This window comes from Lepidochelys kempii, chromosome 5 (assembly GCF_965140265.1).
Source record: "Lepidochelys kempii isolate rLepKem1 chromosome 5, rLepKem1.hap2, whole genome shotgun sequence".
Classification (NCBI taxonomy): domain Eukaryota; kingdom Metazoa; phylum Chordata; order Testudines; family Cheloniidae; genus Lepidochelys; species Lepidochelys kempii.
In genome coordinates, this window is record NC_133260.1 from 135,389,818 (window position 1) to 135,403,665 (window position 13,848).

At 46.1% G+C, this 13,848-nt stretch overlaps 1 protein-coding gene across 9 annotated transcripts in view; it reads left to right on the forward strand.

Moving 5' to 3' along the window:
* Nucleotides 1–13,848, forward strand: part of ELP1 (elongator acetyltransferase complex subunit 1) — a 116,654-nt gene that overhangs the window by 80,603 nt on the left and 22,203 nt on the right. For all 9 annotated transcript variants that reach the window (XR_012159185.1, XR_012159184.1, XM_073346016.1 and 6 more), the window contains 8 exons: nt 2,306–2,443; nt 3,516–3,601; nt 4,289–4,437; nt 5,873–5,996; nt 9,301–9,398; nt 10,204–10,405; nt 12,996–13,057; nt 13,780–13,842. Coding sequence is in view for 7 of the 9 variants with exons in the window: in XM_073346016.1 (XP_073202117.1) it covers nt 2,306–2,443; nt 3,516–3,601; nt 4,289–4,437; nt 5,873–5,996; nt 9,301–9,398; nt 10,204–10,405; nt 12,996–13,057; nt 13,780–13,842 (922 nt within the window). In the remaining 2 variants the exon portion in view is untranslated. The remainder of the gene's footprint in view (nt 1–2,305; nt 2,444–3,515; nt 3,602–4,288; nt 4,438–5,872; nt 5,997–9,300; nt 9,399–10,203; nt 10,406–12,995; nt 13,058–13,779; nt 13,843–13,848) is intronic.

Genomic DNA, 13,848 nt, shown 5'->3' on the forward strand with positions numbered 1-13,848 from the left:
CAGCCAGGGTTTGCCTGCAACTCGTGGGTCACATGTCAATGTGCATGTACATGGTCTGTCACGCCAGACTCAGGATGAGGCCCCTCCAGCTCTGGTTGGCCTCGAAGTTCTCTCAGGCCATAGACAGGATGGACAAGGTCCTCACCGTGCCGGACTCTGTGATCACCTCCCGACAAAGTGAGCACTGTACACTTTGTAGTCTGTGTTGTCATTGAAATCAATATATTTGAATATGTAGAAAACATCCAAAATATTTAAATAAATGGTATTCTATTATTGTTAGACAGTATGATTAATCACACTGTTTTTAATTGCTTGACAGCCCTAGTTTGTATTTTTTTCTGGTTTGCCGTGCGAATGTGAATGTTTGAGAAAATCTCACCAGTTGCGTCAGTAGTTGACTCCTCTGATTTAGTGGTCTCCTGTGAGGAATTGCAGAGGGAAATAAGGAAACCCTTTTTATCTAAGGTCTGTGTCCAGGATTATTGTTCAGGCTCCTGACTAATTTTTCAGAAGGCTGAGTATGATTTTTCTCCCTTTAAAGTCACTAGGAACTGCTGGTTTGCTCAGCACTTCTGAGAATCAGGCCACTTCTTTAGATACCTGAACATGGAGTGTGGAGTCTCATTTTGAAAATCTCAGCCTTAAATCTTTGTTTGGGAACCTAAACAAACGGCTTACTTTTCAAAAGTGCCAAGCACGCAGCAGTTCAGACTAAGGAGTTAGGAGATTAACGTTAGGCTCCCATTTAAAAAAAAAAAGCTTGGCCTGTGATTTTCATGCAAACTGTTACAGTAATATCCTGAGCACTCGTCGTCTTATCAGAAGTGTCTGAGCCCTCCTGCCTGAGGCGCTCCAGTTGTCTGAAAAATTAAAAATCATCTTGAAATGGAGTCTACCTGTTGCCTGGTATCACTTGTAGAGTAGAAGTTTTATGTTTCCCTGGGGAGAGGATAAGAGAACAAATCATGTGTGATGGATATTAATCCACTTCATGAGTCCTTTCCAGTTGTGCCAGATGATGAAAGGATAAGGAACTACATAGAAGAAAGAGTACCAGTAATCATAAAGTGTGGATTTTTGTGCATGGTACAGCAGCTCGTCATTTAACGTTGTCCGGGTTAATGTTTCCTCATTACGTTGCTGATCTATGAGGGAACAAGGTCATTTAAAGTTGTGCAATGCTCCATTGTAGTGTCTTTGGCAGCTGCCTGCTTTGTCCACTGCTTGCAGGATTCTCTAGAAGAGCAGCCCCGCCTTGTGGGGATTAGAACCAGGGGGGCTGGCAGCTCCCCTCCCCCTCCCCCCGCATGAGCGCCCCTAATTTCCCTCTAAGGTCTGTGGCTGGGCAGCTGCCCAGCAGCAGTTCAGCTGTCCCTCCCGCCACCACCCTGCTGCTCCTGCCCTGCCCTCTGCCTGGGAGCTGCTCCCAGGAGCTTCCTGCTTGCTGGGGGAGAGGGGTGCCGATATCAGGATGTCACCCTGCTCCTGCCCACCCACTCTGTACCCCCTCTCCACAAAGCAGAGGATGGGAACTGGGCTTGGGACAGAAAGGAGGTAACTTGCTGGAAGCTGTTGCTTCCTGTCTGAGTTGGCTGATCTGCTTAAAAGGGCAATGTACTTGAAGTGGCGTCAGCATACTTAAAGGGGCAATGCATGTCTCTCTCTCTCTCACTCATGCCCGAACACCCCAGCACTTTGGAAAGTCGGCACCTATGCAGCCGTGCATGTGCTGTCAGGAGGAGGGAGTGGTGCGCTCCAGCTGGATAGCGTGAGCTCATCGTCATGTTCAGTTTTTTGAGGGAAGAGTTTGCAGCTACTGTCCTGCATCTGTTGTGTTTCCTCCCTCCTGCCTCAGTCCATGCTGCCTTGTAGAGTGTGAGGCTACATTAACAACAGCGTATTAACCCTTGAGGGCTCAGCCCAGTGCTAGTTCATCATTTAGCAGCAAGGCATTCCCTGGGAAATATCCCACCCCTTTACTCCACCACCTCAACCAAGCTTCACAATCATTCATTGCTGTGTACAATATTAAACTGTGCTTAAAATTGCTTAAAGCTTAGTGTATATGTATATAATGTCTTTTGTCTGGTGAAAAACATTTCTCTGGAACCTAACCCCCCTATTTACATTAATTCTTATGGGGAAATTGGAATCGCTTAACATCGTTTCGCTTAAAGTCTCATTTTTCAGGAACATTACAATGCTAAGTGAGGGGTTACTGTATGTATCTTCTGACATGAGTATTTGTGCTGGGCTGTGACTTGGGATCCAACTAGCGTTTATAGTGCATATTTCTTCTTAGAGAAGAAGACTTCACAAAGACTATGTACCCATCTCCAGTTAGCAGCAACGTCCAGCTACAACAGTGTCCTGATCAGAAAAAAGTAGACCTTATCTGTGATGCAATGAGAGCTGCCATGGAAAACATCAATCCTCAAAAGTAAGTGAAATGCCATCTGCAATTTAGAACAGAACAGTAATAGAAAGTCATTTTTTAGAGCTGGCTAAAAAGTAAGAAAAAAGCTTTTAATTTCAGAGGATTGGAAGTGAAGCCCTATTTTTCTTTAAAAAAACATTCTGAAAATGTAAGTCATTTTTCACTTACTGACAACTAGCTTTTGATGAATGAAAAACTGAATTTTTTCAGAAATTTTATTTAAAACTTTTAACAAAAAATCAAAATTTTTGACAGAGTGGGGAAAATGTTTCGGTGAAAGATTTTACTTCGGGGAAAAAAGGCTGTTTTTCCACAATAAACGTCGTTTTTTACCAAAAAAAAATGTTGACTAGCTTTAGTGACTTGCACTTAGCTCTGTCGCCCAAAGGTAAAGGCTCGTGGGGTGAGGAAGCTAGTTCTCTGTTTTAATTAAGGCAAATCATCAGCGTTTATACATGTACTATATCCCAGGGATCATCCCAGGCAAAATGTTCCTCCTTGATATGTTCTTCACCCTTTTTTCTTTCCAAATAAAAAAACAAAATCCCCAAATCCCAGCCCTTCCATTAAAGCAAAGACTACCCTAAAATACTCAATGATAGAACTTAAAAAATACAGTAGAACCTCAGAGTTAAGAGCATCTTGGGGATTGAGGTTGTTCGTAACTCTGAACAAAATGTTATGGTGGTTTATTCAGAAGTTTACAGCTGAACATTGACTTAATACAGCTTTGAAACTTTACTATGCAGAAGAAAAATGGTGCTTTTAACCATCTTACTTTAAATGAAACAAGCACAGAAACAGTTTCCTTAACCGTGTCAAATCTTCTTTTAAACTTTCCCTTTGTTTTTTTTTTAGTAGCTTACCTTTAACACAGTACTGTATGGTATTTGTTTTTTGTTGTTGTTGTTTTTTTGGTCTTTGCTGCTGGCTGGCTGTGTACTTTTGGTTCCAAGTGAGGTGTGTGGTTGACTGGTAACTCTGGTGTTCATAACTCTGCGTTTCTATTGTAGATTGTTGATCTTCTCCTTCTGATTGGTTTCTTGCTTTGTTTCTTGTTGTCTGTTTCCCTCAGATACTGTCTTTCAATACTGACATCCCATGTGAAGAAAAGCACCCCAGAACTGGAAATTGCCCTCCAAAAAGTGCACGAGCTGCGAGGTACAGTGCTCCTAGTTCAGATGGCAACTAAAGGGCTGCACACCTGGGGAGAGAACTACTTAACGTTATTTATCCTGATTTTTTACTCTGAACAACAGAAATTTGTCCAGGCCTCACAAAGTTCAGTTCAGAGTCTGTGAAGTTAGCTGTCACAATGAAATAGCACTGGATAGCACAGAAGAGACAGAGTCACACGTGGTTACTGTTGCCTGCTGTTGTGATCATTATTCTGCAGTCAGGGATTGGTTAATCATGTCCGTGAATGAGCTTGGGTGTTTTAGCTGCCTCCTTGAGCCCTGTTTTTTGCACGGGTGTTCTTTGAGCCCCGTGCCTGTTTGCTGGTCACTCAGTCTGGCACACTTGACTGTCATTCTGCAGTGATATAGGCAGGATGCAAGTTTTGTTGTCCCTTGCTTCAGGCCAGGCCCTGAAGACTGCCATGCTGTTGTTCAGGTTACTACGTGAATAACTGAGGCAGGCATCCCCAGCATCCCCTCTTTCAAGCACAAAACTGAATGAATCCTTAGAGCAGGGGGACTGCCAGTCTGCCTCTGAAATCAGACCATGCTGTTTCTAGTGAGCTAAGTGAGCGTGCGTTCTTGTGGTGTGCCTGGAGCTCACGGGAACAGCCTTCGATTGGTGCAAGGTACAAGTGATTTTTGATGGCTCTGTTTCCTACGATTACAGAGACTGTTTCACCAGCAGCTGAGGGGGTGACTGCAGAGGCAGCGCTGAAGTATCTGCTCTTCCTGGTTGACGTCAATGAACTGTACGATCACTCCTTGGGCACATACGACTTTGATCTGGTTGTCATGGTGGCAGAGAAGTCTCAGAAGGTCATTGTGACACTACTTGTCCTTACCGCTTTCTGATTTTCAAAACAAAATTACCAAAGTTTCAAAGGTGGATCAGTTGACACTTCATTTCCAAACCATAACTCTGTACCAGTCCAGACACCCATCTTCCCGCACTAAAGTACAAGTGCCCTCACGGGCTAGCCTTCCAGCCCCTGACTGTCACATCAGCACTGTTCGGGAAATCACCCACTGAAGTTTGGGGAATACAGTCTCCCTGGGGCAAGAGTGCTCTATCCTTAGAGTGCAGAGTTAATGGGGTGCTGAGTTTGTGCCACTAGTGAGGGGTGCATCTCTGGAGGGAGGTGTAGAAATCTTGGCTTTCCACTTCTGTGCTTTTGAGGTGATCAGGTACATGGTGTGCAGTGACCTTAGCTGAGTGACAGCATGTATGCGTGTGAATTTTCCAGTTGGGTTTAGTTTAGGAGAGGCTCTCCATGGGATACCCATCCAGCTTAGGACTCTGTTTCTGAACTGGCTGGTACTTCACAGAGATCCCCAACTGCAGGGAAGGAGCTGCCACTGGCCCTCAAGTAAAACACTGTTTATAGTGTTAGGGGTTTCTTCTCAACCATTAAGGCGGGAAACACTTTTTTAAAATGAAATGTGAGATTCTGGAATATCCACTTGTTGGCAAAAAGTCAGACGAAACAGAGAAGGAAACAGTTTTGATGAATGTTGTCAGGACATCAAAAATTAACACAATCATAAACTGAAAAAAGAGCTGTCCTTAGTCTGTCCATGAAATGCTGCTAAAATCCAAATGAGAGTTGATTTTCAAATCTCAAAGCCAGTAATGAACTAGCTAGCAGGGCCTAAAATCATAAACCAGTGGTTCTGAATTGGGGTTACGTGTACCCTTGGGGGTATGCAGAGGTCTTCCAGAGGATACATCAACTCATCTAGATATTTGCCTAGTTTTACAACAGGCTACATAAAAAGCATTAGCAAAGTCAGTGCAAACTAACATTTCATGTAGACAATGACTTGTTTATACTGCTCTATATACTGAAATGTAAATACAATATTTATATTACAGTCAATTTATTCTATAATTATATGGTAAAAATGAGAAAGTAAGCCATTTTTCAGTACTAGTGTGCTGTGACATTTTTGTATTTTTATGTCTGATCTTGTAAGCAAGTCATTTTTAAGTTGAGCTGAAACTTGGGGGTACGCAAGACAAATCAGACTCTTGAAAGGGGTTCAATAGTCTGGAAAGGTTGAGAGCCACTGCTGTAAACCATCCAGAGGGAGTGATATTTAGTAACTCTCCAGCTAGCAGATTTGATTGGTAGTTCCAGCTTTCCTTGCTGATTATGGGCTGCATGTTGGGAGAGATGCAGTTGCCAGGATATTATTTGACTGAGCAGTTTGACATATAAGGGGCAATGCAGTTATCTGATGTGCTTTTCAGGACCCTAAGGAGTACCTGCCATTCTTAAACACCCTCCGGAAAATGGAAACCAACTATCAACACTACACTATAGACAAATATCTGAAAAGGTACAAGAAGGCACTCTGCCACCTCAGCAAATGTGGTAAGTGCCCTGCACGTATCGTGTCTCTGGGACATGATTCTCTGTTCTAGCATTTCACTTCCTTCTACAGAATAGGGTAAAAAGAAAATGAGTGTCCCAGAAAGTCAGTGTGGGATCCTTGTTTCGCTTTGTTGCTGTTGCACGGTTTAACTTCATTACTTGATTTTATACCTTGCTTTGGAAAGACACTTTTTATGAAGGGCTCCTTTGCTGAAGTACAAGTTCTGTCGTAAAAGTGGCTTGTAAAGGAAGCAAGTTGATCGTTAGGCTCTGTTTTGTTGTGGGCATGCAGAGATGGCATTGTGTGGCTGAAATAATGGCACGGTCATTAGTTCCTGCATCCTGAATGGCTCAGATCGCTTCATTGTTGTTCAGGTTGTGGCCAGGAAACAATCCTGGCTCCTATGACAAAAGGCTGTGGTGGGTCCAGGCCTGCATCCCCTGTCCTACAGAAGCTAAGCTGTAGCTCGGTGATACTCGGATCTTAGTGGTTCAGGAGCCAAATCAGTGATCAGCACAGGAATGTGAACTTTGTTCATTTACTGTAGTTCTGTAGATTCATATTTAAACAGTAGTACCGAGGACATATTTAACTTGTATGTATTTCTTACAGCAAAATGACTGAGCAAGTATTACTATTTTATGAACTACAATTGGTTAATACTAGGGCTGTCAATTAATCGCAGTTAACTCATGCGATTAACTCAAAAAAACTAATCGTGATTAAAAAAATTAATTGCACTGTTAATAGAATACTAATTGAACCTTATTAATATTTTGGATTTTTTCTACGTTTTCATATATACATTGTATTCTGTGTTGTAATTGAAATCAAAGTGTATGTTTTTTTTATTACAAATATTTCCACTGCAAAAATGATAAAAGAAATAGTATGTTTCAGTTCACCTCATAAAAGTATTGGAGTGCAATCTCTTTGTTGTAAAAGTGCAACTTACAAATGTAGATTTTTTTTTTGTTACATAACTGCACTCAAAAACAAAACAATGTACAACTTCAGAGCCTAGAAGTCCACTCAGTCCTACTTCTTGTTCAGCCAATCGCTAAGACAAACAAGTTTGTTTACATTGACAGGAGATAATGCTGCCCACTTCTTATTTACAATGTCACCACAAAATGAGAACAGGCATTTGCATGGCACTTTTGTAACTGCCACTGCAAGGTATTTATGTGCCAGATATGCTAAACATTCATATTCCCCTTCATGCTTTGGCCACCATTCCAGAGGACATGCTTCCATGCTGATGAAGCTCATTAAAAAAATGTGTTAATTAAATTTGTGACTGAATTCCTTGAGGGAGAATTGTATGTCCCCAGCTCTGTTTTACCCACATTATGCCATATATTTCATGTTACAGCAGTCTTGAATGATGACCCAGCACATGTTGTTCATTTCAAGAACAATTTCACTGCAGATGTCACAAAATGCAAAGAAGGTACTGTGATAGACCTAGGCCCGTTGGGTACAGTAGAGTAGAAGGCAGATATACTGGCCACTGGATAAGTAATTTTCTGTTCCCTGACTGACCAGAGCAGGGGCTGCTCCAGGCTAATGAGAACACCTGACTCCAATTAACCTGCAGAGAGTCAGGTGAGGCCATTAAGCTAATGTGAACACCTGACTCTAATTAAGGCCCCTCTGATACTCTAAAAGGGCTCACTCCTGTCAGGCCGAGGGGAGCCAGAGGAGAGGAAGTGCTGCTGAAGGGCTGGGTAATGAAGACAACCTCAAGCCGCTGGAAAGGGAGCCATATGGTAAGGGTGAAGATGGCATTAAGAGAGAGAAGCGGGAGAGCTGTGGGGAAGTGGCCCAGGGAAATGTAGCAACTCTGGCAGTGAAAGGTCAGCTGCTAACAGCTGCTGCCGTTAGGGTCCCTAGGCCGGAACCTGGAGTAGAGGACAAGCCCAGGTTTCCCCCAACCCGCCACTACAGAAACACCTCCTGGGAGGGGAAGACAGGCCCTTGTCAGGACAGGAGGCTAAACTGTTCAGGAATAAGCCCATAGGGACAACAGAGACTGTGGGAGTTCTCTCACCAACCTCCTTGCTGGCTTATGATGAAAAGGGCTCAGTAGACTGTAACCCTGGCCCTAGACAGAGAAGGGCTACATGGAGCGTCGCAGTGAGCCTCTGGGGCTAGCATAAACTGCCTGGAAGTGCGGGACTCATGGGGACAAGGTCGGAACTCTGCCACAGTACCAATATGAGATTTGTAAAGATAGCTACAGCACTCGACCCAAGGTTTAAGAATCTGAAGTGCCTTCCAAAATCTGAGAGGGACGAGGTGTGGAGCATGCTTTCAGAAGTCTTAAAAGAGCAGCACTCCAATGCGGAAACTACAGAGCCTGAACCACCAAAAAAAAAAAATCAGTCTTCTGCTGGGGGCATCTGACTCTCATAATGAAAATGAACATGCCTCGGTCCATACTGCTTTGGATTGTTATCGAGCAGAACCCGTCATCAGCATGGAAGCATGTCGTCTGGAATGGTGGTTGAAGCATGAAGGGACATACGAATCTTTAGCACATCTGGCATGTAAATACCTTGCGACGCTGGCTACAACAGTGCCGTGAGAATGCCTGTTCTCACTTTCAGGTGATGTTGTAAACAAGCAGCGGGCAGCATTATCTCCTGCAAATGTAAGCAAACTTGTTTGAGTGATTGGGTGAACAAAAAGTAGAATTGAGTGGACTTGCAGGGTCTAAAATTTTACATTTTAAATGCATTTTTTGTACGTAATTTTACATTTGTAAATTCAACTTTCATGATCAAGAGATTGCACTACAGTATTTGTGTGAGGTGAATTGAATCACTCTTTCTTTTGGTTTTTTTACAGTGCTAATACTTGTAATCAAAAATAAATATAGAGTGAACACTGTGCACTTTGTATTCTGTGTTGTCATTGAAATCAGTATATTTGAAAATGTAGAAAACTCAAAAAATATTTAAATACATGGTATTCTATTATTGTTTAACAGTGCGATTAATTGTGATTAATTTTTTTAATTGTGTGATTAATTTTTTTGACAGGCCTAGTTAATACCATGGTAAAAGCATCCTGATGGGTTAATAATTAAATTGCACAGTGTTCTAGTATTGTGTGTTGCAAAGAGCCCCTTGTGTATCGCAAGCCCCAGTCTGAGTATCACCGGTGTAGTTGGTAAGTTGTGCCAGGCCCCACAGCTCAACCAGCCAGCCTTTCCTGCAGTGCAAGCGAGCTGGTGAGAGTCGTGACCCTGCCATGCTGTGTCTGTACCACCGGAGGACAGTGAATTGTTTCCCTCAGGTCCAGAGCACTTCTCTGAATTTCTGAACTTGGTGAAGGATCAGAAGTTGTATAACGAAGCCCTGAAGTTGTATCCACCTGATACTCCAGAACACAAGGTGTGTGACACGCGCTGTGAACCTAGGGAGTGGGTCTGCTGTGCTCATGAAAGGCTGGCCCCTGTTGGCTGCAAGGGGTTAATATGGAATGCTTGAAAGCAGGAACTCCTGTTCTTTGCACTGCACTTCCAAACTCTTTTTTTGTTTGATTTTTTTGGGGTTTTTTTTTGTTTGTTTAATGGTGAACGGCAGCTGCTCTTACTGCTGCTCGGTGGGTAGGGGAGGGGATGTTATTAATGAGAAGTGTCTGCAATGCTCCCCATCCCCCTTATTTTGGGGCAGGGGCAAGAGCTGCTGCTCAGGTCCCAATCCTGTGCAGCACTGCTGTTCCTTCACCCCCCCCACCCCACCCTCCCGCATGTGTTCCCTGAGAGATCTCCCCATTGCCCTTCTGAAGTCACCTTGCAGCTTGTGCAATAACTGACCTATTATGGGCAGAAATCCTCAGCAGCGAGAGAACTGCTGCCCTGCAACCAAACCCAGGCCTTGGCCTCATGGGACCTTGCCATGGTGGGCTTCACACTGCCTGCATGGCAGCTGCCCTGAGAACCTATCCAGACCCAGGAGGTGCAAAGCAATATGCATGTGTGCATGCCTGTGAGCTCTCGTCACGTGTGAGAGAGAGAGAGACAGCGCTTGTGTGTGCTTGTGCCCTGGGACGTTGGTCAGGGCAGTCTCTAAGCCCTGAGGCTCTGACCGGGAGCCAGCTGGCTACGGTTAGCTAAACCAGGACCAATTTCCTTGGCTCCTCTTTCTTCAGGCCTGCTGGTGATTCCATTGTTGTTGTTTGGTCTGACTCTCGCAGGCTGTCGGCAGTGCCTTTGGGGAGCACTTGAACCAGAAGCATCTGTATGAGCAGGCTGGACTGATCTTTGCCCGCTGCGGTGCATTTGAGAGAGCCCTCGATGCCTTTCTGAGCAGTGGCAGCTGGCAGCTGGCCCTTTGCATGGCCTCTCGGCTTGGTTACACGGCAGATCAGCTGGCTGGCCTTGCAAGGAGCCTGGCAGGTAAGAGTTGTTGGGTGCACATCACACAGGTGGCCATCTGTAGTCATTGGTTCAGTGTGGAACTTTCTGACCCTTCACTGGGAATGTCAGGTTCTTTTTGCAGCAAAAGCCTAGGTTTTTCAGCAGCCAAAACCCTCAGGGAAAAAGGACGGAGCATAGGGCTGAAATATTGCTAAGAGGTGCACCATGCCATGCCACAGCATCCTTACCCAGGCCTGGTGTGCTTAGCTGCCTAGGAGGCATGTAATTCATTGCATGAGCCAGGACCATCAAGGGGGAATACTCTTAAATACTCTACTAGCCTGAAGCAAACCGTTCCAGCGAGCTGTCTTCTGCATCCTCCTCTGGTGGAGGTGTGTTGAGCTTCTCTTCTGACACACTTTGCCAAAACCACTTAGTTTTCACACCGTTCTGTAACAGCGAAGCCCTGTGTCTCATCCAGGCCTAGTGGCACTGGGCAGAGCTCTTGTGTGGCTCAGCACTATCCCCACGTACAGGACTGCTTGTGAGAGGAAAGGCTGTGGAAGGAAGCGTATTTGCTTGTTCTAGAACAGAGGTCCCCACAGTGTGGGGCGTGCCCCCCAAGTGAGGTGTAGAAGAACGTTGGGGGGGAGGGTTGCAGTGGGGCCTGAGCCAGCCTTATGGGCGGGGGGCGGAGCCCCATCCAGCCCTGCTCTGGTCCTGCGCCCAGCTGCCTCCACAGCTCCTGGCCCCATTCCCAGTCCCGGCCCCACACCAACCCCTAGCCTTGGCCACTGCCCATGGCTCTGTTCCTGGCCTGGAGCTGAAGGTCGGGGCAAGGTTGGGAGAGGAGCCTCACCAGGCCACGGGCCCAGCTGCCGGCTCCCACCGCAGCCTGGTTGCGGCTCCGACCACAGCCGCAGCCCCACTCCCAGCTGTGGCCCCACCCTCGGCTCCCTTACCCCTGTCCATGTCTCTGCCCCCAGCCATGGCCCTGCTCCCGGCTCGGGGGGGCCAGAGGGGGGCATGGACAGGGGTAAGGGTCCCTCAAAAATTTTGGGACCACTGTTCTAAAAATTGACCCAATAACACATCAGTGGGTTTAATAATCCCTGTACAATCTGCTCCCCCCAGTCCCCACTCACAATGTGACCAAAGTGACTCCCTTGCAGACCCCACCCTCCTCCAGGGCAGGTAAATGTAACTCAGTGTGTTGGGATACAGTGGGGTTGGCCCCAGCAGGGCGGCATGGCTCTGGTGCACCCTCCTCCCTGCTGGTTTGCCGGAAGCCCTTGGCTCCTGTGTGCCCGCTTTCTCATTGGTTGTTATTCCTGTAACTTAAATGGTGACTTAATGCAGCTCCCTGCATAGGGAAGAGGATTGTGAGGGGGCGGGCTGTTCAGTCCAGCAAACAGAGGTCTGATAGATCCAGTGGTGGGAAGATGGAGCTGGACAAAGCTAGATGGGAAGTAAGGCATAAATTGTGAGCAGTGAGGGGAATTAACCATTGGAACAATTTTTTTCATAGATTCAATGCCAAACAGGACCACTGTCATCATCCAATCTGACCTCCTTACCAAAAGTCGTGCTGAGTGTTCCATTGCTGGCAGCTTTAAACCAAGAGCTTTTCTAAAAGAGATGCTCTAGTTCAGTTAGGAATTAATTAAGGAATTAATTCAGGGAAGTCCTATGGCCTGAGTTACACAGAAGGGCAGGCAGGATGATCACAGTGGCCCCTTTGGGCTTTAAAAATCTGACTCTTATTAGAAGCTGTTGGTTTTAAAACAGCTTTCTAAAAAGCTTACCTGGATAGTGCAGCACTGGGACCCAGGGGTCAGGGCAGCGGGCTGGGAGTCAGGAGACCTGGGTTCTGGTCCCTGCCCTGCCCTGCTGGGTGAGCCTGGGGAAGTCGTTTCTCGTCTCTTCCATTTCTTTTCCCTCTCTTTGTCTGTGCAGACTGCAGGCTGTTTGTGAAGCGCCAGACATCATGGGGCCCCAGTCTCAGTTGGGCTCTCTGGATTCTCTTGTCATGTACAAAAAGAACAAGGAGTACTTGTGGCACCTTAGAGACTAACAAATTTATTTGGGCATAAGCTTTCGTGGGCTAAAACCCACTTCATCAGATGCATGGAGTGGAAAATACAGTAGGAAGATATATGGCGAAGCTGCTGGGGAATTTTCATGGCACAGCTGCCTTTCCTTTCTCTCCTTTACACCCATTTCTGGTTTGAGAGATGAGCGCTCCTTGAGCAGAGAAGGGATGACTGTTCCTGCAGACCTCATGCTGGCAGTGGGAAGGCTGGGGCAAGTTCTGCATGAGCAAGATCTGTAAGGTCTGGCTCAAGTTTAAATAAAGGAAACCTCCATTTGCTATTACTTACACGCCCGCATGCTCTCTCTCTCTCTCACTCCTGTCTCTCTCTCCCCTAGGCATAGGGAAGATGGATGCAAACAGGCTTCCTTCAGCCAGCCAGAGGAATTAGTATTAGTGGGCTCATGGATGCTACAGACTGACACTGCGGTTTCATTAGCCCCAGTGGTGGGCATCCTCCACTTTTAGATCAGGTCTCTTGTCTGGACCCAAACTCCAGCTATTCCTGAAATGCTTAATTCTGTCCTTCTCTTGTAGGAAAACTAGGTGAACAGAAGAAACATGCTGAGGCAGCCATACTCCTGGAGCAGTATGCACAGGTACCGTGCACCCTGGTGACACCCTCCCGTCTGCCTGCCCTCATACTGATCTCTCGACCCAGGGCTTATGTCCCCTCACTGTCATGTAGACTCCATCTGTTTGGCACCTCTGACAAAAAGATTAACCGGCCTGGGGATGAATAGAAGCTAAGCAGAAGCTATAGGACAGGACAACAAAGCCTGTTGTGTGGTCCCAAGTGTTTATGGAGGGGACTTGTCAGTGGTATGGTCGAGCTGGGTTTAATAAATTTCAGTTGGCTGCCAAGAGTCCTGAAAGGAGCATGTCCGTGCCTGCTGCAGCGATAGCTATTGAAGAATACTGGCACTGGATGTGTTGCAGTTTAAACCGCGCTTGTACAAACACTTAAGTAGACTTGATTTTTGCCCTCTGCTGTAAGGAACTTGAAGCCAGTCTTTCTTCTCACATGCCTGTGGAGTGAGTGGCTGCCCAGGAGTGATGCTGGCCCTGGCATTGACGGGCTAGGTTTTGGGATGGCAGGGAGGATAGTGGAGGAGAAAATCAACAAAGCTTGGGGTTAAGATGTCCTTATGCTGAAAATATGTAGATTGGCTTCAGGCAGGATTTCCTGGCACTGACTGCAGTACAGTTGTGATGGGGACTGTGCTTGAGAGGGTGCAATCCAGGAGCCCAGTGCCCCGTGCCAGAGGTAACGCCTGATTGTAGGACAGTAACCATTGCATACTTGGTCTCCTTTCCCCAGGACTATGAAGAGGCTGTGCTCCTGCTCTTGGAAGGGACCATCTGGGAAGAAGCCTTGAGACTAGTAAGG